Below are 25,122 nucleotides of genomic sequence, written 5' to 3' on the forward strand. Positions count from 1 at the left end.
AAAAAATTCCTGCTTTTTCTTTTATTATTAGTTTTTTATAGGAAGATTTAGGTTTTTTATTTGTTTATAATATAGAAGTAGCAACTATTGCTAAAATACAATAACAAAGTAGTCGCCGGAATTATTCACTCATTCATTGAAAAAGAATAGGCTCAATTCAAAGAGAGATGAAGATCTAGTTTTTATTCATGACAATCTTTGTCTTCTCTTGAGAAAGATAAATATTAATACTTATAATGAAAGTGCAACAAAAATCTGGGAGAGATGAATGAGATTTATTTAATATATAGTTGATATTCTTGAAATTGTCAGTCTTTATCGCGGTGAACCTAACTAGAGATCGCTCTTTTCAGTGATGATGGAGAGGGAAATAATTGACTCTTTTTGACCTAATTGCTTTTTAATTTCATATTTTGATGTTTCGAACAATTTAAATTACTTTTAAAGTGTGGTGTGATATTTTTTGTGTTTAATTATTTGTTTTAACAATATCATTCTATTATTTGATATATATAATTATATTTTAAAAAAAATTATAAGGACGTACCCATACCTTAATTTTTCTAAAAATGGCGTACCCCGTACCGAATTTGCGTGAACAGAATAGTAAAAGTACCGTGAACCGGTTCACGCGAACCGGTTCGCGGTTCTTAGGGTATACCGTGACTTATGTGACTATGTGTGGCACACTATGAAACACAAACTTGATACATGTTTGGAAAAGGGGGAGTAATAAAACAGGATACAGGGTCCAAAAGCATCAACACTCCTCGGAACGCGTGTTTGATTACATTAAATTGCCATTTTATCAAATTACTATCGGTGTCAATGTGTCTGTTTCATGTCTGATGTTCGTGCTTCATAGTCCAAAAGTAATTGTCTAAAGGCTAAAAAATATAGTGCACCATAAACTGCAAAAATCTGTATACATGTTTTACTATCAAGTTTTCATTAGTTTTATTCGAAACTGAGCTACTTTATATATTAAATTGATTTTATGTCAATTTGGTCATACTGATGTGTGAAGCTTATATAAGTTGGATTTGAAGCTTAGTTAACTTAAATCCATTCTAATTGGCACATACTTAAGAACATCAAATTATAAAATTAAGTATGTCATTTATATTGGTTTGACTGGTAATTCAAGCTCTGAAGCACTTCAGAGTCTGAAGCAACATAGCCTCTGAACCTCACAACCTCTGAAGCTGATATAAGTTCTGAAGCTCTGAAGCTCTGTTTTGGTTCTGATACGCGTTTCTGTTTTACTTAGCTTTTTAGAGTTAGTTAGTTAGTTTTGTACAGTTGTAATTCAGTTACGTTTTGTTTGTCCTAGGTAGTTATGCAGTTACTTGCATTTAAAGTAACCACCTATTGTATATAAACAATTAAGGCCCTTTGTGGAAGAATAAGATTTTTACTTTTCCTTTATTCAATTTCTGCTGATTCTAAATTCATTCTTCATTCATCTTTCATCCTTCAGTGCTCTTTGTTTTGGGTTAATCCCCAACAAAGTGGTATCTAGAGCTTTCACGATCCTAGGGATCTTGATTCGGATCTTTCACAAAGAAAGAGCATCAAAGGTTGCAGTGATTCAATCATGGCTGGGAAGAGTAATTTCCATGCGAATTTGCCAATTCTTGATGGAAAGAACTGGGATACATGGGTCAAACAGATGAATGTGATATTCATTGTTCAAGAAGTGGATGAACAAGTGAAGACAGTTCTTGATCCATTACCAGCAAATGCAACAGCAGAACAGAGAGCAACGTTCAGAGAAGCACTGAAGAAAGATAGCAAAGCTCTATTTCTCATTCATCAATGTGTTGATGCCAAGGTATTCGAGAAGATTGCAGATTTCACAACGTCCAAAGAGGCTTGGGACACTTTGCAGAAGAGCTATGGTGGTGATGCAAAGGTCAAGAAAGTGAAATTGCAAGCCTTGAAGAGACAATATGAGCTGCTGGAGATGAAGAATGATGAGACAATTGCAGATTACTTCACAAGAGTGGTGACTCTCACCAATCAGATGAAGAATTGTGGAAGTAATCTTGCTGAACAGGAAACAGTGGAAAAGGTACTTAGAACTTTAACTTCAAAATTTGAGCACATTGTGGTGACAATTGAAGAAACAAAAGACTTAAGTGAAATCAAGATTGAAGACTTGCAGAGTACACTTGAGGCTCATGAGATGAAGCATGGTGGAAGAAACCATGGCAAAGAAGATGAGCAAGCTTTGTTTGTAAAGTTCAAAAAGTACCAAGATGACAAAAAGAAATGGCAGAAAAAGAAAGAGTTCAAGAAAGGGAAAGAAAGTGTTGAAGACAAGCCTGAATCCTCAAAAGAAGGAGGAGGGAAAAAGAAGGATAAGAGCACCATTCAGTGTTACAATTGTGACAAATATGGTCACTATGCTAAAGAATGTAAGGCTCCTAAGAAGAACCAAAGTCAAAACAGTGGAGAAGAAGCAAATGTGGCACAGGATGATTCAACATCAGAAGATGATGTGAATTTCATGGTGACAATTACTGATGAAGCAGCAGATTCCATGGTTTGGTACTTTGATACAGGGTGCTCAAATCATATGACAGGGAATAGAAGCATCTTAACTGATTTTAACAAGTGTTTCAACACAAAGATCAGGCTAGCAGATAGCAATTCCATTGCAGCTGAAGGCATTGGAAATGTAGTGATACAGAGAAATAATGGAAGGAAAGCAGTGATTGAGAAAGTTCTATATGTGCCTGGTATGAAATGTAACTTGATGAGTGTAGGTCAGTTACTTGAGAAAGGGTTCAGGGTAGTACTAGAAGATGAAGCACTGAAACTCTTTGATTCAAAGAACAGATTAATTCTGAAAACAGCACAAAGCAAGAATAGAACCTTCAAGAGTCAAATCAAAGCAATTGAAGCTGAATGCTTAGTTGCAACTGCTGAAAGTAAAGACAGTGACTTATGGCACAAGAGGTATGGTCATTTGAATTTCAAAAGCTTGTCTATGCTTAATTCAAAGAACATGGTGTTAGGACTGCCTAGTGTTATACCTCCAGTCGATACATGCACTGTATGTTTGTTAGGAAAACATCCTAGATCATCTTTTAAAAGTAACTTGCCTATGAGATCTAGTGAAGTGCTAAATGTTGTGCATTCTGATATTTGTGGACCAATTGATGTGTTATCAACCGGTGGAAACAAATATTTTATCACATTTGTTGATGAGTATTCAAGGATGATATGGCTATATCATATAAAGGCTAAAAGTGATGCATTTGAAGTGTTTAAGAAATTTAAAACACTGGTTGAAAAACAAAGTGACAAGTCAATAAAAGTGTTGAGAACTGATGGTGGAGGAGAATATACATCAAAGGAGTTTGAGAATTATTGCAAAGAGCAAGGCATAATTCATGAAATTACAGCACCATACACTCCTCAACACAATGGTCTTGCTGAGAGAAGGAATAGAACTATCCTGGATATGGCTAGAAGCATGGTAAAGCAGAAGGGTTTGCCACGTAGATTTTGGGGTGAGGCAGTTTCTACTGCAGTATATATCCTAAACAGATGTCCTACCAAATGCTTAGACAAAGTGCCAGAAGCTATATGGAGTGGTTCAATTCCATCTGTGAAACACTTGAAGGTGTTTGGTTCCTTGAGTTATAAGCATGTGCCAGATGCAAAGAGAAAGAAGCTAGATGACAAAAGTGAACCTGTGATATTTGTTGGATATCATAGAACTGGTGCATATAGACTGTATAATCCCACATCAGACAAGATAGAGATCAGCAGAGATGTGAAAGTACTTGAGAATGAAAGCTGGGATTGGAAACAGAAATCTGTATCTAAGAAAACTTGTGAAGTGGACTTAGATGATGGATTAAGCAACATAGATGAACCAGTTACTTTTGTTAATCCAAATCAAGGTACTAATCATGAAGAAGATATGCACACCTCAAGTGATGATGATGATAGAGTTCATCCGACACCAAGACCTCACAGAGTTACTCAGATTCCAAGAAGGTTAGCAGATTGTGAAATGGTTCCAGATAATGCTGTAGACAATGAGGGTGACATTGTGCATTATGCTATGCTTGCAGACACTGAACCTTTAGATGTCAAGAGTGCACTAAAGAGTAAAGTGTGGTTAGAAGCAATGATTGATGAGCTGAAGTCAATTGAAAAGAATAAGACATGGGACCTGTGCAAGCTACCTTCAGAGAAAAGAGCAATTGATGTGAAGTGGGTGTACAAAGTGAAGCAAAATCCTGAGGGCCAAGTAGTCAAGTACAAGGCAAGACTTGTGGCCAAAGGTTTTCTGCAAAAGCAAGGCCTAGACTATGATGAAGTATTCTCTCCTGTGGCAAGGCATGAAACTATAAGGCTGGTTATTGCACTAGCTTGTAGCAGAAGATGGCCTTTATTCCATTTAGATGTAAAGTCAGCATTCTTAAATGGACCATTGGAAGAAGATGTATATGTCAAGCAACCACCTGGTTTTGAATTGAAAGGTAAAGAAGATAAAGTGCTGAAACTGAACAAAGCCTTGTATGGTTTGAAACAAGCTCCAAGAGCTTGGAACAAGAGAATTGACCAATTCTTTGTTGTACAAGGATTTGTGAAATGTAGTGTGGAATATGGTGTGTATGTTAAACACAGTAAGAACAAGCATATGATAATCATATGTTTGTATGTTGATGACTTGTTAGTGACTGGTAGCTCACTAGCAGAGATTGAAGATTTCAAATCACAGATGAAGAGTGAATTTGAAATGACCGACTTGGGAAAGCTCACCTATTTCTTAGGAATGGAGCTGTTATATACTGCAAAGGGGGTGATACTGCATCAAGCAAAATATGCCACTGAGATTTTGAGAAAGTTTGAAATGCTTGATTGCAATTCATCAGTCACACCTGCAGACACAAGACTTAAGCTGGAAATAGATGAAAATAGTGATACTGTGGACCCTACTATATTCAGACAATTGATTGGTTCACTAAGGTACTTGTGTCAAACTAGACCTGATATTAGCTATGCAGTTGGTTATGTAAGCAGGTTTATGAGCAAACCACTGAAGCCTCATCTACTGGCTGCCAAGAGGATACTCAGATACATCAATGGCACAATACACTATGGTGTGTTATTTCCATATTCAAAAGATAGTGTGAAACTTGAATTAAATGGATTCTCTGATGCTGATTGGTGTGGAGACAAAGTAGACAGGAGGAGTACTAGTGGTTATTTGTTTAAATTCCAAAATGCACCAGTCTCATGGTGTTCTAAGAAGCAGTCAGTGATTGCTCTCTCTAGCTGTGAAGCAGAATACGTTGCAGGATCCTTGGCTGCTTGTCAAGCTAATTGGCTACAATCACTTCTCAATGAAATGAAGATCATTGACAACATCACGGTAATGCTGAAGATTGACAACAAATCAGCAATTAACTTGGCTAAAAATCCTGTTAGTCATGGTAAAAGTAAACACATTGAGACAAGATTTCACTTCCTTAGGGACCAAGTCAACAAAGGAAAGTTAAGCTTGGAATATTGTTCCACTGACAATCAACAAGCTGATATAATGACTAAGGCTGTGAAGAGAGATCAGTTCCTCAAGCTCAGGAGGGAAATAGGGATTGTATGCTTCGATAGCTTGTCTTAAGGAGGAGTATTGGTTTGACTGGTAATTCAAGCTCTGAAGCACTTCAGAGTCTGAAGCAACATAGCCTCTGAACCTCACAACCTCTGAAGCTGATATAAGTTCTGAAGCTCTGAAGCTCTGTTTTGGTTCTGATACGCGTTTCTGTTTTACTTAGCTTTTTAGAGTTAGTTAGTTAGTTTTGTACAGTTGTAATTCAGTTACGTTTTGTTTGTCCTAGGTAGTTATGCAGTTACTTGCATTTAAAGTAACCACCTATTGTATATAAACAATTAAGGCCCTTTGTGGAAGAATAAGATTTTTACTTTTCCTTTATTCAATTTCTGCTGATTCTAAATTCATTCTTCATTCATCTTTCATCCTTCAGTGCTCTTTGTTTTGGGTTAATCCCCAACAATTTATGGTAGTTAAGTACTAAAGTTTGTTTAGTAAAAAAAAAAAGTACTTAAGTTTGTAGTTAATTTAGTTGTGTTTTACCGACTTCGATTTTTTTTTCCTTAATTGATGTTTGTTCTTACAATTGTGTTGTATGGAGCACATATAGTTCAGTTGTAATATGATGATAGCATAGATGGGAAAGAATATAGCAGGAAACAAAAGAAATAATAAAAAATGTTTGTTCACAATGCATACAATTTTTGGAGCCATATAGGCAGGATTCATAAGTTTTCCATCTGGATTGTATTTAGGCCATGTTTGGATAAACAACTTATTTGTAGCTTATAGCACTTAGCATGATAAGCACTTGTGTATAAGTTTCTACAAGCTATTTCTATAGGAAAAGTTGAAATTCAATTTAATTATTTTTGTATATGTTATAAGTTGTTTTCAGTTTTCACAAGCTATCTTGGAGAATTTGTGAAAATTAGTAGAATAAAGCTTATGAAAAATGTCATAAGCATATTTTATAAATTTTCTCAAATAGTCACCCAAGGATAATGTGAAGTGTTTAATTGGGCACATGTTGAAAATTGTGGAACTGAACATGTTGCTTCTAGTAATAACAATACATTGGAAATTGTATATATTGAAAACGAGTTTAGGTTCCCTCTATTTATTATTCCATGTATAGTTAATTAAGTTAAATTGTCTAAAAAAGTTAATTAACTTAAAAATGTACTAATCCTATTCATCTAAACAATAGTTATATATAACCATATGTTAAGAATAATAATACCAAAATCCATAGAACAACAATAATAATAATAATATATCCTTTTTGTAAAAGAAAAAAATAAATGTGATATCATAATACTTGCACAAGAAAAATAAATATCAAAAACAGAAAAACCATGATAACAATCTCTCATTAGGGAGGGCTTTTAGCTTTAGGAGGATTTTTACCATTTTCAATCTCCCTAGGGAATTTGGAATTTTTGCTCCAACAAATCTCAAAGTTCTTATGACAATTCTCAGGATCAGCAAAAAGACACAGTTTATACCATTGTGAACAATCTGGAATATTACTCTCAGCACTATGGTTATTCAGAATTACCACAACAAAGAGAACAAGAACAAGTGAAGCAGTGGTTTTTGCCATAGTGTGTGTGTATGGAATAAAATGACTCTAAGTTACACCAATATATAGAATTATTGATTACCTTAAATGACTAAAAAAGTAATATAATTGTTTATTAAAATACATATTCATCTTTGTGGTAAAATATTACTAGTATTTGTATTTGACGTAATATTTCAATTAAATGTATAAAGGTCAGTACCAATCAATGTCTAAATATGAAATAAAAACTTTACCAAAAAAAAATGAAATAAATATATTTCAATTGATTTTTCATGGTGGCTTTTGGCCCCTTCATAAGCAACCACATAATTGCCTCGTTATAAAATAGAAAAATTTGTGTGCCAGTTTATTAATGTGAAAATGAAGAGGTAACTTAGTTAGATGGGATTTCATCGTTTCCTTCCTTTAATTAACTGATGGGTCTAGCCCTCTGACATATTATTTGTTAATTGCTTTTGCCTCAATGCAAAAGCTAGGAATTCTAGCTTTAAGGCAAACGCACGTAATGAGCCAAAATCAATTTTTATATGTTAAAGCCAAACATCATGAAATATTGGAAAATCACGTTTAAAGGTGCTAAACGGACGAATATGGCCTGCCAACTTGAATCCAAACACTTTGTAAATAATTTATAAAAGGGTAAAATATGTTTTAAACTCCTCCTTACGGTGAGTTTTAGTTTTTGTTCATATACTTTAAAATCATTCTTTTTCGCCCACAACTAATTTTCAGTTTTGGTTTTAGACCAAAATATTCGGTCAACTAATTGTTGATTAACGGAATTTCACATGGCGTTGACACGTAGGACTCCGTTGACACTTGGCATCCTACTCCCCTACTGCCACATCATAATTTTTTAAATAAAAGTTTTAAATTATTTTTTTAACAAATAATGATTTACTACTTTTTTTTTTAACAAAACTGACTTTCACTTTCTAATTCAAAGGATTAGGGTTTCCTGTTTCCTTTGTTTTAATGAAAAAAAAATCTTGACCAATAAAAAGAAAAATATTAAAAAATAATAGTAAGAAAAAAGTAGTAAATCTTTATTTGTTAAACAAAAATTAAAAAACAATAAATTATGACATGGCAGTCCATTTAGGATGTCACTGTCAACGGAATCTTATGTGTCAACGCCACATGCCACGTGGACTTCCGTTAGTCAACAGTTAGTTGACCTAACATTTGGGACTAAAATCAAAACTGAAAATTAATTGGAGACGAAAAAAAATGATTTTAAAGTATAGGGACAAAAACCAAAACTCGCTATAAAAGTAAAGACCGAAAACATATTTTACCCTTATAAGAAACAAACAATGTTAAGTTGGTATTTGACTAATTACATGCCATTTTTTATTGTAAGAGAAAAGAAGTTACGTACCAATTTTTTTTATAGAATGATGTTTTTACGTAACAAGATGCTTTTCCTCTGATTTCTTGCAATAGTTGATTGAGATTTGTGCTGAGAGAGGTTTGTGGTGAAGATTAATACAACAGGAACACAAACTTGATACATACAAAAGTTTGGAAAAGGGAGGGTAATAAACAGGATAAAGGGCCCAAATGCTATAAAGCATCGACACTCCTCGGAATATATCCTAATGTCGGACACACGTATTTGATTACATTGAATTGTTATTTTATCAAATTACTATCGGTGTCAATGTGTCAGTGTCTGTGTCATGTCTGATGTTCGTGTCACGAATATCGAGGCCTAACTGTTATTTTATCAAATTACTATCGGTGTCAATGTGTCAATGTCTGTGTCATGTCTGATGTTCGTGTCACGAATATCGAGGCCTGATTGCCTCCTCTTTATAAACTCTTCTCAAGAGTCCTATCTATCCGATGTGGGACTAAATCCCACCGAGTGTTGGCCGCTAACACACCCCCTCACGCTTCAGCCCGGCCCAATGGGCCTGAAGCGTGAACGATGTCGGAAGACCAACGATAGACCCGATAGGCTCTGATACCATGTCACGAATATCGAGGCCTAACTCATCCTTACAAAACCGGCTTGTAAGGTGAGGATTGCCTCCTCTTTATAAACTCTTCTCAAGAGTCCTATCTATCCGATGTGGGACTAAATCCCACCGAGTGTTGGCCGCTAACAGTTCGTGCTTCATAGTCCAAAAGTAATCGTCTAAAGGCTAAAAAATATAATGCACCATAAACTGCAAAAATCTGTATACATGTTTTACAAGCAGTAAGATTGAAGTGCTATATGTAAATTGATACAAAGCATCAGAATTTACACGGATGATTTTCCTTTTGTTATGTACATTGGAAGTTGGCCTAATCTAACAACTCTATTCAGCCGTATGAGAATCCGTCTAATCTACATTCTTCCATATATTACACTACATTACAGAATCCCAATTACATCGTGTACATGAAAATAACATCAACTACGTATCAAACAAAATCTAATCCCAGCATGTGCTATATATAATCGGATGCAGTGTTCTCTGCGAAAATCCTCTTAGCTTTGATTGAGAAATTTCTGACCTTGACCTTGTCAGAGAAAGTCAAAGGAACATCTTCCTCGACAGTATCTCTTGGATCAAACCAACTAACAGATCTACTATCGTTTCTTGAGCTTCCAGCGCTATGTACAATTGACGAATCCAGTTCTTCTGGTACATCTCTATACAGGTGTTTTAATATAAAAAGAGCAGTATCATAGTCTCGCCAATAGTTCCTGTCCACCAGATAAAGACAAAATCACTTGAGTTGAGTCCTCAAAATCAAACCATTCCAATAAATATGATCTTGATAGTATGACGACAATGCAAAATTCAAAATACACTTACGTGTGTGATCCAAGGGCTTGCAGATATGGATGCTCAAATGTCTTATCCTGCATTGCAAAGACAAGACCAAAATTTTGAGTACAACTACATAATCACATACATTGTTTTGAGCACGGAAAGACAAAGGTTTTAAAACTCTGACTATGCGTGTTCTCATTATGCACAATACTTCTGACACAGTGTTTGAACAACAAAATAGGTCATGAAATGTAATAATATCATACCTGAAGCATGTGATCAATTCGTCCAGTTTTGCTTCCTGTCAACCTCTCCATCATTAAAGATCCATATGATGGTTCTTCTTCCTCTTCAGAACTCTCTCCTAAAATGCAGATAGGTATTGAACAAAAATATGAGGGAACAATTGTCACATTTGTGTGGCAGGATTTAATAAAAAATAACAATTTAACTACCATAAGACCATTAAAGTTGAAAAAACAGCATCAAACATATAACCATTTTCTGATTGCTTGCTATCTTATAGGTAATACACATTTTACAATCAAGCCAACATATATATCTACATTAGTAACTATAAAGCACGAGCACCACTCCAACGCGTTAGGCAAAACGAGTTGACGTAAAAACTACTACTAGACATTTTAATTGCTACTGCATTGATGGTCTTAAAAGGGATTGAATTCTCAAACACGTTATATAAATTTGAAATTCATAAAGCCACCAGGTTTGGTCTAGTGGTGAGGGGTTTGGGTAGTATGCTAGAGGTCTTGGGTTCGATCATCAGCTTCATTGTAAACAAAAAAATATAAAAATTGAAATTCATAAAAAGGAACCTGACAGACTATACTACCTTCCATGTTCTCCATATTTTTTGAATGACAAACTGCTAGTACCCTATCCTGCTTAGGAAACAGAAATTACAACTGTTACCATGCATGAGTAGAAAAAATTGAATGTTAGAAGAGTGGGTGTGTGAGCATATGCGTGTGTATTCTGATCAATCTGACAGGCTCGTCATAAAATTATGCATTTCTTCAGGCTCAAGCTTCAATTTTGCAAGTCAGAATAAACACGTGTTATAAAATTAACTTATGAATATTTATAATGGGGCCTGTTATCAACTCACCATACTTTTAATAAGTTTCTCGTTAAATATCCACTTTCAACAAGAACTGTTACTCCTACAATGAAAAGAGTGTTGAACTCCATACTAAAACTAGTAACTTTAAGAAGACTTGAATAATTTAGAATGAATGATTTGTGTCGCACAACAGGGTTGTACTGTAAATGATTTGCAAAGATATATGAGTATAAAGGTATTACTGTTTACTGTTTCTGTTTGTTGCTTCACTGATTTTTCATGATGCCTTTTTCTAAGGGGGGCCACCTAATTCTCATTTCCACGTACTTCTCTCTAATAAAATATTTTCCTATTCTTCGCCGTCTTCTAATAACAATAACAAAAGCTTAAGCACTTCGGGTCCCGCTATTTTGGGAATAAGCCCCACTAAATCATGTGGTTCCCAATATAAATTTTAACCAATAAAAGAGTGTCTTAGTTTAGCTAGCATTTCTCACTTAATTATTCTTCGACACAAAAAAAAAAAAAAAAAAAAACGAGGAGCTCACCCTTGCAGATATCATATAATTCTTTATTGCGTGAGTGCGAACTGCTAGATTTTCAGTGAATTCCTACAAGAAGACTTGCAGTGTTATTTGAGACAATTATAATGGTCCAATGTAGTCAAGTAACACCAGTATCACTGCTGCCTCACCTGAAATCCTATATGCAACCGTTTGCCTCCTCTGTGATATGGAATCAAGACAGGGCGTTTGCCAAAGTATTCTTTGCAGACAAGTGGCTCTACCCTGTAATAAATTTAAAAATAGCATGTGATATCACACATTTACTTTTTTTATAAATTTTCGTACAGCAGATACAGTATTGGAAAATACAAAGAAAAAAAAAGCAAAATCACAGTTGATTTAATATCATTCCACTTGATGACGTGCATACACTAAAGAATTTTAGGTTATGTAGCACTGAATATATTGTTGAGGTGTAATATATTTGTAACATAACACTCCTATTTGTACTACTGGAGGAAAGAAAAGCACGATAACTGCCTCTGTATTTTACTTTTCAATATCTATCTAACTTTTTCAGTTTCACTCTCCTTAAGTAGATTTAAATTATTAGTTACGTTTGGTAAACAGGATCTATTTATTGACTTGGAGACAAGGGCAAAATCGTAAAGAAAATGTGTACATAAAACATCATATCGCCTTTATATATTGTTATAGGTAATGTTAGGCCATGCATTTATTGCCTCAAGCCTATATAAATGGACTCTGTTGTGTAGCCGAGACACAGTTTTCACCATCTCGTGCCTCTTTTCTCTATTTCAACACAATCTAAACATTAGAATAGATGCTCCAAAGATAAGTATAGGAATTTAGTAAAGAGACAGAATAAAAACAATCAGGAAAATTACACAAATTGGCTGGTGGCAAGAATCTATATTGTTTACTCATGTTGAATGGAACCTTGAAATGAATTGCTTAAAAGAAAAGATAATTTTTATTGATTGAATCGATTAGAACAAAAACATGGGAAAATAATTCTTCTCCAAGGGTTTATCCTTTTACGCCTAAACCACTGCTCTGTTTTTTCAAAGTAACAAATCTGAATCTTACTCTTATTTAAGCTAAATCGCTCCTGTCCTTCTAACGTCAACAAACTAATTGTTGTAACTAACTGGTAGGTAGTTATGGTCTACTTAAATTAGGGCTAGAATTATTACAAACCTGTATGCTACGGGATCATATGGGTGAAAAATGTTAAACATCTGCCGACAAGCTGGCATATCTTCACTAATATTTTCCTGTTCCCAATATTCTTGGCCTCTTCCTGCAATTAACAAAAAAAAATTGTCAACTTAGATGCATATAAACAATTGGACATTTAAAAGTAACTGGCATTTGCAATCATAGTTTTTTTAACACAATAACCTTAATCTAATAAAGTCTAACACAAATGAGCATAAGTAAATTTCAGAAGCACATATAGCCAAAACTGGTCAAGCCATTGCCTAGTGAAGTCCAAGTTTTTCTTTATGGAAAAAGAAATTATATCAAAAAGAAGCAGAAGAAACACTATTTGGAAGAAAAGATACTAGCCGAAACAGAAAAAATAAAAGGGACCAAAGAACTAACGGGAACCAAAAATGCAACATAGCTTAGCTGCCCAGCCTCAGATCTCGCTGATTATCAAAAACAGAAATAGTAACTCCCCAAATCAATTGTGAGAAGAACATCATAAAGTGGGCTTAAATTCAACATATCATATCATAACTACAGATTCACAAAATATTATTAACGCTAAAGGTGCAATAAGCAATATTTTAAAAGAACCTCTTCAAAGAGATCTATCAAGACCGGAAATAATTTTTTTAATACTGTACAAAAGACGAGCTGAGAAATTATTACCAATGCCAATTCGGATATTGCGGAGTGCAAGAAATACACCAAGGGGGGATCCAACAGCAAAGAATGTATCAACCTGGCATAAATGCATTGTTAGTTATATGAGCAACACTATATATATTGTATGACATATATATACTAAGGAATTAGCAATGACCCATTTTTGTAAGAGTTGAATCTGTTAAAAATACTAAAGGAAATATACTTCTAGATAAAAACATCCAAGAGTTTTCATCCTAGAAACAGAGTTTGTAATAGTTTTAATACCTTGAATAGAAGCTTTGTATAATTGATATATGCAGTATAACGCTTTGGTACATCTTGTGTAGGAGGCAACTCTGGAGATAACTGTGGCAGTGGCACTGCCACATTCATGTAAACATCTTTAACTGCATTTTGTTATTATATATTAGAAATCAAGACGCACATTGAAACACATCTTAAACATTTTAAAGGACAAAAACTAGTAATTACCAGAATCCAATTCTTCTTTGGAATGTCCATCAACACATGATTCCAGATCAGCTAGCTTGGCGTTCAATGAATCAATCTAAACAAAAAAAATGGTCAGTTAAAGGCCAAGTTATACAGGAAGTCAGTGTTAGTAGTAGTGATACTATATAGTCATATAAAGGTATTTCATTTTCACCACTCATATGAGTTAAACAATGCACCCTTTGTATGTAATATACAAATATACACAGCAAACCCAATTGAATTACTGCTTCTCCTTATCTAAGTCGCAATATGTTTGTGCACCCCACAAGCTCTCTCTCTCTCTCTCTCTCTCTCTCTCTCTCTCTCTCTCTCTCTCTGTGTGTTTATGGAATCAAGATCCTAGTATCACCCTGGATTCCATATTCATCCTGATCCTCAATCATTCAGCAACTTTGTTTCTGCTTTCATGTGTGCATAAGTATCTTGCTTTACGAATGGGGAGACTACAACAAGAAGTGAATAACAACGAAAGCTATTAATCAATAGTCTATTATTTATTTAGATTGGTTCGTTAGTTAGAAGAGAACAATTAGATAAATAGTTTTTCTAAAAAACAATTAGCTAAATAGGGGAATCAGATCGAGGAGGGGCATTATGTACATTTGACAGTTTGTGAATGAAAGAAGAAATCCCTTGGTTTTCCATCGCATTTTCTTTGAGTTCCTAACAAAAGAATTCTAGGGCAAGTTTTTTTATTTTAAGGCCTCTCAACTAGCCTCTCCTGCTCTTGGAAGGGAAAACTTGGTAGAGAAGACCATGAAAAAAAAAAAAGAGTAGAAATTGGAAGCCAACCTCTTCTCGGAGCTTTTTTATTACTTCATCTTTGTTATTTGTACCATTACATTCTTCCTTAGCCACCGGCAGCCCAAGATTCACATTCTCTAGTTTATCCAATGCACCCGTTTTCTCAAAAAACGTGTTACTAGAATCAGAAATCTCAAAAATATCTCGCACATTACTTGGGCTCATAGAGTTAGGTTCTGTAATAAAATTGTGTCCACTTGATAACATAGGGCATAAAACAGAGGACTCCTCAGAAAGTTCTGCCTCTATTTCTGAATAAGTCTGTTGTGTAATCTTTTTTTCATCAGAGGGGTTCTTCACACTTGACGTGTCATCCTGATTGATTGATGAGTGCTGAAAATTATTACTTTTCTTTTCAGGGACTGGTTCCTCATCTTCACTATGTTCCTTGTACATCCATTCCATTGGAAATGGGGATGACAGATTATCTTGATGGCAGAGGATATCATATGAGAGAACACTTCCCAGAGAATGGCCATATAACGAAACCTACATAAAAGTCACCATATAGTGAAACGCTATAAATATTGATAATGCATATAGGAAAAAACGAAGTAATTATCCCACAAGCATACCTTTCCATCATATCCAGGATTCCTCTTGATAAATTTCAGATATAGTCGGTTCAGTTGGTTGGATACCTAGAGAAGTGTAAATTCATAGATCAAAAATTGGTCATTGGTTAATTCTCTATTACAATAGTATAACATCTAAATCTTCAAACCATCCAATGCAGAAGATAAAGAAAATATGAATTCATTATACACCTGGTTTTTAAAAATGGATAGATCTGCAGTTAAGTTAAGCAATTGTAAAATGAAAAGTAGGTTTCCTTTTCTTTCTTTCTTTCTTTTTTTTTTTTTTTTTTTTTGCAGTGCAGTTTTTGCAATTGCAGAAGGATACAGGCATGCACATGCAAGGAGGTTCAAAAAACTTAAACTCGTATTCGCTCTAGAGAAGATTAAATCAAGACTCAACAAACATTGTAAGGCAGGTCGTCAAAGTTGTGCATTCTTGTGCTGTTTCCCGATTCTTTCTGATAAAATACCATGTTTCTATCAAAATCAATGCAGCTAAGTAATGCGGGCTAGCAATTATCCAAATTTTTCGAATTTTGGCATTTATTGTAGGAGTAGTGAACTTCCTATTTATGTTTCCTAATTACATTTATGCAGATGCCAAAATTGTAAATGGAGAAAAATAGCAAAAAATTGAAATGATCTGATGATTGTTTTTAAGGAAGATTTTGAGAAACAATGAAAGCAGTAAACACAGACACACTCTCTCTCTCTTACCGAGTCAATTATGTCTTGACAGTAAATTGGGCTCATGTAGTACAACACATCATGAACAGTTGCACTTAGCGTGACACGCAATCCCCGCACTCCATCCAAGGTTATTTTCTCAACAGCCGTTTCACCACTAAGCTTCAAACCTTTCCTCCACTAGAAACCATGAATCATTAATTAATTATAGTCAAATAAAGACAAATTATAACAAACATTAGAAAACACAATAACTGAAGGTATAATATGGTTTCAGCAAAAAACCAATAAGCTCTTTAGCACTTGATTGAAACGAAGCATTTGTTCGGAGTGAAATGTCACAAACACGCTACAAGGATTTCAAAGTATTTCTCTTTTCCCTTAAACAAGCTATAGGACTGGAGAATATATATGGTCTCTCTTTGGCATTCAAATTATGAATATTTAAAGGGAATCATTCTTTCTGACATGCATATAGACTGTGCAGCATGCTACAAGAAAGGGCATGTCATCTTTTAAAAATAAACAAATAAATTTAAAAATTGGAAAAGAAAAAAAAATGCTGCATGAAGCTCCTTCTGATATTTGCCCTGTTTTACTGGTTGATACAATGGGAGTATCTTTGACTCCGTTGTTGTTAGTGTTAGCTGTGTTTCGTTTCTTTGCTTATCTTTTTATATATCCTTTGTAACCAAAAAAAAGAAGTAAAAAGTATGCTAATTTTGTAATATTTCCCAGTTTATACTAAATTCTAATTCTACAAAAAACAACTCCAGTATTCACAAACACTGAAAATTGGTAAGAAAGGATAGCCAGAGTTAAATTGACAAATTTTCTCAACTCCTGCGGAGATTTACAGGGATTCAATGCAAAACCGGTCTTTGGATCAAGTCAATAATACATAGGATCATTCAAACACTACAAATTAGCACACAATTTTAATTTTAACCGAATATAAATAAGGTCCAATGTGCCAAAATGGAAGGCCAGGGATGATACACAGCTTAGTTTTATAGTGAAAATGTCATAAGCATTATAAAAGGCTCAGAACATGAAAAAGGGAAAGAAAAACACATCAGATACCTGGCATGGAATATAGAGGACCCTTTGGGTGCCAAGTTGGTGTGAAGTAAGATGCTGCTCTGCAAGACTTGCTGTAATATGGCGAAAATGACCCACATCGTCCACCAAATTAGATTTTTCCAACCTTTGTCCAATCCCATGAACCATAAATACCAAATGTCGAACAGGCACCTACAAACAACTATCGTCATGCAATTGGTATTGATATCGAGCAAAAATGAGGGTAGGGACAGATGTACTGTATGATCAAATTCAGTCTCTTGAATTAGACAAAATATAGTCCAGGCTTTAGTAGAAACTTATGGAACCCCATAGAGAACATGAGGAGACTAGAGTCTATAAACATTAGTATTAGTATAATGATGATCATAAACTGGATTTGTGGTTACATACCTGTGAACAGTAATCGTCCATCTCCTCCTCCTTCTTTTGCCTTAATTCATCCTATTAGAAATTAAAAGTTAACACGGATAAAATGGATCTGTACGTACATTCTTCAAGAAAGAACGAGTACTTAGTTTATTCAACTATCCACATTATTATATATCAAACACAAATAAAAGAAGGAATTTTTTTACCACGAAAAAAAGTTCAATATATAATATTAGGGTCTTGCTAACGAGTGCCCCCGGGGCACTCTTTAAGCATTCCATTTAAAGAAACTTTTTATTCAAAAAGTTAAACACTACAATTTCCAATGCGCTGACTTTACGCATTCCGATAAAAATTCTATAAAAAGCTTACTATTTAAGGGTTTAAAGAGTGCCCCGGGGGCACTATTTAGCATTTGCCTATTATATAATATTATTTTTATAACAAGAAACAGTAAAATTAGACCATTCTCATTGTTATTGTTGTAAACAGGCTTATATTTTGTAATTATGTTAATAATTGTATTTGGCCCGTTAGGTATAGTGTAGTCTATATATAAGCATATTAGTGTTTGTACTCTAGATATTTTCAATAATATTCAGATATATTTTTCCACATAGTTTCACGAGCTCTCAGTCTTGGTGGCCTTTTTCTGTGTAAACCTCCAGTCGCCTTCAATGTGGTACCCTTTTTTGCTGCCTTCATTGCAGCCCGTGGGACCTTTAATGTTGGCTGTCATCCATTGTCCGCCATTGCCCTACAACCTCCGACTATCGCCGTCTAACACTGATGGGTGTTGTTCACCATTGCTTGTCGTCGATCAACCTCTGACGACCACACAAACAAGAAAGCTGCCTCAAAATCGGCTGGATCCCAAAATTTCGCGATCAAGTGGCGCTGCCACGGCTAATCTTTTTGGGGATCAAAATCATGTTTTGATTTGTGTGGGTATTTTGAACCCCATCATCCAGTTGTTCTATTTTATTCTGTATCATTTTAGATGGCAGCACATGATAATTCTACCTCCATAGTCTAGATTCCACCGACTCCACTGTCTACACCAATTCCATTGAACCCTAATGATCTTTCTCCTCTTCAACTAGTTTACCATCTTAATGTGAAAAACTATTTTCAGAGGGCTCGGTTGATGCACCTCAATTCCTCAAATTGAAGGGCCGTGATAAGCTCTTATTGAAGGGAATCGCCCTACAGCAACTGATCCTCCCTTTTCTACATGGGATAAATAAGACTCTTTTAAGACCTAGCTTTGCAACTCCATGATTATAGAAGATAGCAGAAATTGCATGTTCCTTCCTTCTTTTCAAGAGACTTGGCAAAACCATTTGGAATTTCTCCATTAAGCAGGATATTTCCATTAGTTATGACTTGACTAAGCAAGGAGGTCTCTCAGTCACCAAGTATTATGGGATTCTCAATGAACTCTTGTTTGAGTTGGATCAGTACCAGAATCTGAAGATAGAGTGCAGCAAGGATACTACCACTTTGAACGCCTTCATTGAAAGGGATAAGGTCTTTGAGTTCTTGTCAGGGCCTAACATTGAGTTTGCCCCCATCTATGTGCAGAATTTTGTGGAAGGAAAAACTTCCCACTATTATTGAGGTGTTTAACATTGTTCGTAGTAAGGAGTGAAGTAGGCATACCATTCTTGATGAGAATCTTTCTGATGGGTCAACGATAACATCATGGAACACAGCTCAACGTGGGGTTATCACACACTTTTCTTCGAACACTCACACGCTTCTTTAGTCACGAGGATTACATAAGATACAAGGCAAAACTGGGATACATTGTCCATATCCATCTAAGGAAAGATTGAGGAGTACTCTAATGGTAGACTATCTTTAAATTATAGCATTACTAAGGGAGGAAAAAATTAGACACCTGAGTTGGTTTTGGCGAATTTGATGGGGAGTAACCACGTCTTAGCTTGATTCCATTTCCAGCAAGACTCACAAAATTAGAAAATCCGGAAGCATCAACATTTAGCCAGGCTTCCCAGGTATCATCTTCTCCTGTGAAAAGGGCATGCAGGCCCTGTGTGTTCATCATCAATATACAATAGCACACCAGGTATTAAAATGAAAAAAAATATCTATCCATAAAACAATTAAATAAAAACATATCATCAATCATTGTTAAAATAATCTGCTTACTTGAGTGGAGCCTTGTAAATCGACTCGAGCAGCAAAAAGTCCTGACAGTTGAAATGTTCGCCGATGCCAAACCTATATAAACCAGTAAAAAATAAATTGTTTGGTTTCTGAAGCAAAAATCAATGCAAATCGAAAACTGACTATTCTCTTCCCTGTCCTAACTTAACCCCCTGGCAAAATGCTAAACTAGTAAACAACACAGGAGGCCCAGATATGAAGTTATTATATAAATAATAGTACCTAATTAGATGCATAGTTACTTAGCGGATAGCATCAGCTTTTCCAAACAAAAAAAAAGACCAAAATTTGAAGGAACGATAAATGGTTTTATGAAATTCTAAGAAGGGCAGTGCTCTTTGGTAAGGAAATATTGCTCCTATTTGATGCTTACCACTACAGAGGATGCTAAAGTTTTCAAATACATGTATGGGTCCGTGTTTTATGAGAAATTTGATGAAACTGAGCAAGAGTCTACTATGAATGTATACTTTTTAGAATTTATGTCAGAACCACACTTACAGATAATGATTTGTAAAATCGTAGCAATGATTTCTATATTAAAAATGTACTTTGAACAATTATACTGACCTGGCTACGATAAGCAATCTCTAGTTGCTCAGCAACATCTTCACGAATTGGTAACCAGTCAAGGCCCCCTTTACGAGCAAACCAATGCCCTCTTAGAACACGTCGATTTTCTCCATTCCAATAAACAGGGAAACAATGTCTCTTAATCAAATCTACCTGTATTGATGTGCATCGCCATCAGATCCATGGAAAGAAGTTTCCAATTTATTTCTTTTTAAAGAAAGGAAAGTCATATTCCCTCAAATTATGAAAATGTTCAAACTTTATATGTGCTCAGTCCAAATATCCTTAGAATTTAAAAGTGTATGCAATAGATACTACTCCCGGTAAGATTTACACTACCGGAAGACAACAAAAATTCACACATGAAAAACTGTTTGTCTTGTGGCAAAGAAAGGATGACCTAAAAACACAGATTTATTTTCAGCATTTCCTTTCCATTCTCTTTAGTCCAACATGTTTCTCTCTTGTTCATTTCTCCATATAAAAGAAAGCGAGATTGTATGAAAAGCTGAGGCTTAGAGAAGAAAAGTAGAAAACTGTGTGGCCAAACTCTTAACACACAAAAATTTCATACACAAATCAGCCAAAAGCAGAACAATTATCATCATTGTTAAAGCAGAAACATGAAAAAATATAAAACAAGTACCTCATAGAGTCCTCCCTTCACAGGAACACCAACTCTCTCTTCGTCGATTTCACAAAATTGATGTCTATCTAATTTGGTACCAGAAGTTTGTCGTTCTCTAGGTCCATCACTACACTCTGCATATTCTCTCCACCAACTAGAAAGCAATTCTTCCTCTCTCTGTGGATAAACACAAACAAAGAATCTCACTATCTAAAGGTCACCAAAGCCATAATTCAAATCAAGATAAGTACAAGAATTTAACCCAATATACATTTTATAAAACTACCTGCAAGAAAGATGCTTCAATTGCTAGAGAATCTCTCATACCAAAACGAAAATAGTCACTCTTCCCCACTATCTCTGTACTCGGTACCGATGCCGCTAACTCTACAACAGAATACCATAAAAACTGATTCAAAATACATATAGTAGAATTTGGTACTGATGCATCAACTAAAAACCAGAAAAAATGATTCCTCTGATCCTCTAGGTATGTGAGGGGCACAAACAAATAGCATTAACAAATCTAATAAAGTTCCTAAAAATCATACATGTCATCGTGAACGCAATACAAATACAAGTCCATTTACTAGGAGAAAACTTTCCCCACCCCACGTTTCTAAAAATCCACATATGTTTCTAGAAGTGTATTTTCGGACAGCATAATTTGTTCCAAACAGCACAAAATATCTGTTTTTTGCATAATTTGTTCCAAACAGCATAAGTTTCTCACAATACATAACTCAGTCAAACCAAGCCTATGGTAGCTCAAGGCCTTACTTTTGCCCACCAACGAAATACTTATTCACTATCGATACTTATAAGCATTCTCTACTTAAGCAAAAACCACATTTAGTATTTGTAAGCCCTAACTTTTCGGTTACTCTCATTTATGAAGATTTTATTTCAAAGTTCACTGTAGTAATAAAAACATGTAGGGCCTGTCCAATTCCATAATTCCCCAACAGTGGTATCAAAGCCTCTTACTTAACTTGATTCCAACGTGTTTGTTTGCCTCGACACAACTCTTCAGCATATCATACACTACTCATGTAAGCTATATTTAACTACATAGATAAATAGATATTCAAAAGCACACAAAAAACAAAAGAAGCAAATTTCAACATCTCAAAACAAGATCAATACATAAGAATAAGACAAAGGCAATTTGAAAAATAATTGTTAAATTTAATAAAGAGGAGCAAATGCAAGGGTTTTTTTATTTTTATTTTAACCCTTCAGTTCCAGGAAAACAAATCTCCACCAAGGTTCAAAACTCCCTATAACTGAATCTGATTAATCACTTTAAGTCCAACCACGTGTTCGAGCAAAAGAGAGGTTAATGAAGTCATTTAAAATTGGATTGGCCCAACTAAAAGTGTAAAAGAGTAAAAAGAATATGCACAAAAACAATTCTACACCATCAAGTAATAACAATCTTTTATTCCGCCAAGTCACCCCACTTTCTTGGTTTTTTTGTTTGGTATTGACCTCTGGTTTCAGGGAAATGGGGTTTTACTAGTCCAGAGTTCAGCCGCAAGGTAATTAAAGTCCAGTCAATAATTATTTTTATTTTTTTGTTTTCACCACCAGTATCCGACCCACTGGACCGCCTAATCCAGTTCGGCGGTCAGTTCTAGCATCAAAGCGGTTAGTTCTAGCATCAAGTTGTTCCAGCCCCCTCCTGATTGAAGTTGCGGGGGATTGAACCGTGATCTCCCTAAAAAGTCCAGTGTCAATCACCACTTGACCAACTAACGATTGGTAAGTTTGGCCAATAATAATTGTTTCCACTAGAAATGAAATTCCAATTCTCTCAAACGATTTGGTGTAAAATTAATTCATGGTGCATCTTTATTGAACTCAAGTGTAAAAAACATATAGTACACTACAAAAAAAGAAAAAGTAATAACAATGAAAGAAAGTGATAGTAATAGAAGATATACCATTAGGTGCTAAAGGGGTTTTACAAAAGTACCAACGAACATCACCACCATCAGAAGAACTAGTAGTTTGAGCAAGATACTTATGTCTTGCTTTAGAATGTTCAATAACATCTTCCAATCTAGCAATATTGGAAGGCGTGTTTTTCAACGAGTCAGGAAGAAGAGTAGTAGTACTTGTACTACCTTCTTCTTCCGCCATTGTTATCAAACAACGATTCGATTCCTTTTCTTCAATGCTTTGTTCGAATAATCAATTGGTGGTTTGCGTGACTTGAAGAACACGAATTGTGATTGCGTTTGGGAATTGAATTGAATTGAAAATTGGGAAAAAGAAAGAAAGAAAGAAAGGAATTTGAGAGAAGAATGAGAGATGGAATGTGTTGTTGAATGTCAGGTGAAATTCAATTCAACCGATACACCGCTGTTTGGCTGTTTGGTTTGTTGGTTGTTCAATAGAATCATACAAACGCATCTAGGCATATTTTGGTACAATTTTTTTTTTTTTATGTAAATCGGATATTTACGCGCGTAGAGAACTTATTTCTCGAGTTTAATGGATCGAAAATAGTACTATCGAATATTATCTGAGTTTTATTGTCGCTGCTGCATGTCCAAATTATAATGGCTTAAATGCAGTTTTACCCCTCCTATTTTGATTAAATCGGAATTTTACCCCATGTGTTAAAACGTGGACTTTTACCCCCTTTGTTTTATAATTTTTAGGATTTTTCCCCCCTAAAATTCTGCTTTCGAGTCACAACTTCAAAGTTTCGCACACAACTCAATTTGGATCAATAATTCACCAAACGGATATCAAAATGACCGTAATCGAGTTATCTTTCCACAGAATCAAACCCCACTAAATTTGGAATTACAAAAAGAGATTAATTACCGTTTTAGTGAAGGTATGTCCCCAAAATTCTGCACAAAATCTGCTTTCGAGTCACAACTTCAAAGCTTCACACACAACTCAATTTGGATCAATAATTCACCAAACGGATATCGAAATGACCAGAATCGTGTTAGCTTTTCACAGAATCAAACCCCACTAAATTTGGAGTTACAAAGAGAGATTAATTACCGTTTTAGTGAAGGTCTGTCCAATTACTAATTTTGCAAAAATCTACTTATGACCTTCAAATTCAACATCGTCTACCAAACACATCGTAACTCCAAATTTGACGAAATTTAAATGGAAACAAGAGTAATTTCGTTAGCTTTCCGTACATGTAAATACTAGACATGACAAAAATACCAGTAGTAGTTCCATACAATAATTGATTTGTACAGACCTTCACTAAAATGATAATTAATCTCTCTCTGTAACTCCAAATTTAGTGGAATTTGATTATGTGGAAAACTAACTCGATTGCGGTCATTTCGGTACCAGTTTAGTGAATTATGGATCCAAATAGAATTCTGTGCGAAGTTTTGAAGTTGTGACTCGAAAGCAGATTTTGTGCAGAATTTTGGGGGACATACCTTCTCTAAAACGGTAATTAGTCTCTCTTTGTAACTCCAAATTTAGTGAGGTTTGATTATGTGGAAAGATAACTCGATTACGGTCATTTCGGTATACGCTTGGTGAATTATTGATCCAAATTGAGTTTTGTACGACGCTTTGAAGTTGTGACTCGAAAGCAGGATTTTAGGGGGGGCAAAATCCAAAAAATTATAAAACAGGGGGATAAAAGTCCACGTTTTAAAACAGAGGGGGTAAAATTCCGATTTAATCAAAATAGGGGGGTAAAACTGCATTTAAGCCAATTATAATTTAGAATCTTAGTTAAGCTAGAAAAAGTTATAATTTATCTGAGTTTTATTGTCGTTGCTGCATGTCCAAATTATAATTTAGAATCTTAGTTAAGCTCTATTTTTTTTTGAAAACTGTTAAGCTCTATTATAATTTTGGTACAAATATTTTTTATTTTATTTTTATGTAAATCGGATATTTACGAGCGAAGAGAACTTATTTCTCAAGTATTATGGATCGAAAATAGTACTATCGAATATTATCTGAGTTTTATTGTCGCTGCTGCATGTCCAAATTATAATTTAGAATATTAGTTGTTTTTTTTTTTGACAAAAATTTAGAATCTTAGTTAAGCTAAAAAAAATTTGTCAATCTCATTTCATTCTTTTTTTTTCCTCTCCAACTTTTTCAATTTTCGGCATTTTTTTATAAATTTACAAAAATCACAATCTATTTCTAATATAATAAAATTGATTACTACCAAATTTTGTCAAAAAAAAGTAAAATAAATATGCATAAAAATATGAACGACATGAAAATATGAAAAAGAAAAAAAAAAGATCATAGGGAGTGTAGTAAAT

The 25,122-nt window shown here is 34.7% G+C and overlaps 1 protein-coding gene across 2 annotated transcripts; it reads right to left on the bottom strand.

Moving 5' to 3' along the window:
• Positions 1 to 9,310: 9,310 nt before the first annotated feature.
• Positions 9,311 to 23,302, bottom strand: LOC123919709 (phospholipase SGR2). 2 transcript variants are annotated; one of them, XM_045971697.1, is made up of 21 exons: positions 22,789 to 23,302; positions 21,129 to 21,229; positions 20,861 to 21,019; positions 20,212 to 20,367; positions 19,624 to 19,695; positions 19,352 to 19,504; positions 17,470 to 17,520; positions 17,077 to 17,247; positions 16,024 to 16,173; positions 15,304 to 15,369; positions 14,717 to 15,217; positions 13,901 to 13,976; positions 13,694 to 13,815; positions 13,430 to 13,502; positions 12,749 to 12,851; positions 11,716 to 11,809; positions 11,570 to 11,632; positions 10,791 to 10,839; positions 10,204 to 10,301; positions 9,980 to 10,026; positions 9,311 to 9,867 (listed from the first exon to the last, which is right to left on the bottom strand). In XM_045971697.1, exons 1-21 carry the CDS (start codon positions 22,985 to 22,987, stop codon positions 9,609 to 9,611), a joined length of 2,763 nt encoding a protein of 920 aa, XP_045827653.1. In that variant the 5' UTR covers positions 22,988 to 23,302; the 3' UTR covers positions 9,311 to 9,608. The 2 variants fall into 2 exon arrangements, with proteins under 2 accessions (XP_045827653.1, XP_045827655.1); XM_045971699.1 differs by lacking the exon at positions 22,789 to 23,302 and adding an exon at positions 21,835 to 21,973.
• Between the last annotated feature and the right edge of the window lie 1,820 nt (positions 23,303 to 25,122).

The sequence above is a fragment of the Trifolium pratense genome, linkage group LG4, assembly GCF_020283565.1.
Source record: "Trifolium pratense cultivar HEN17-A07 linkage group LG4, ARS_RC_1.1, whole genome shotgun sequence".
In the NCBI taxonomy this organism is placed as follows: Eukaryota; Viridiplantae; Streptophyta; class Magnoliopsida; order Fabales; family Fabaceae; genus Trifolium; species Trifolium pratense.

Coding starts and splice junctions, on each gene's coding strand:
- LOC123919709 (XM_045971697.1), bottom strand. CDS start 22,987: ATGGCGGAAGAAGAAGGTAGTACAAGTACTACTACTCTTCTTCCTGAC. Junction 21,020..21,128: donor TTGAAGCATCTTTCTTGCAG/GTAGTTTTATAA, acceptor GTTTATCCACAG/AGAGAGGAAGAATTGCTTTC. Junction 17,248..17,469: donor TGGACGATTACTGTTCACAG/GTATGTAACCAC, acceptor AGTTGTTTGTAG/GTGCCTGTTCGACATTTGGT.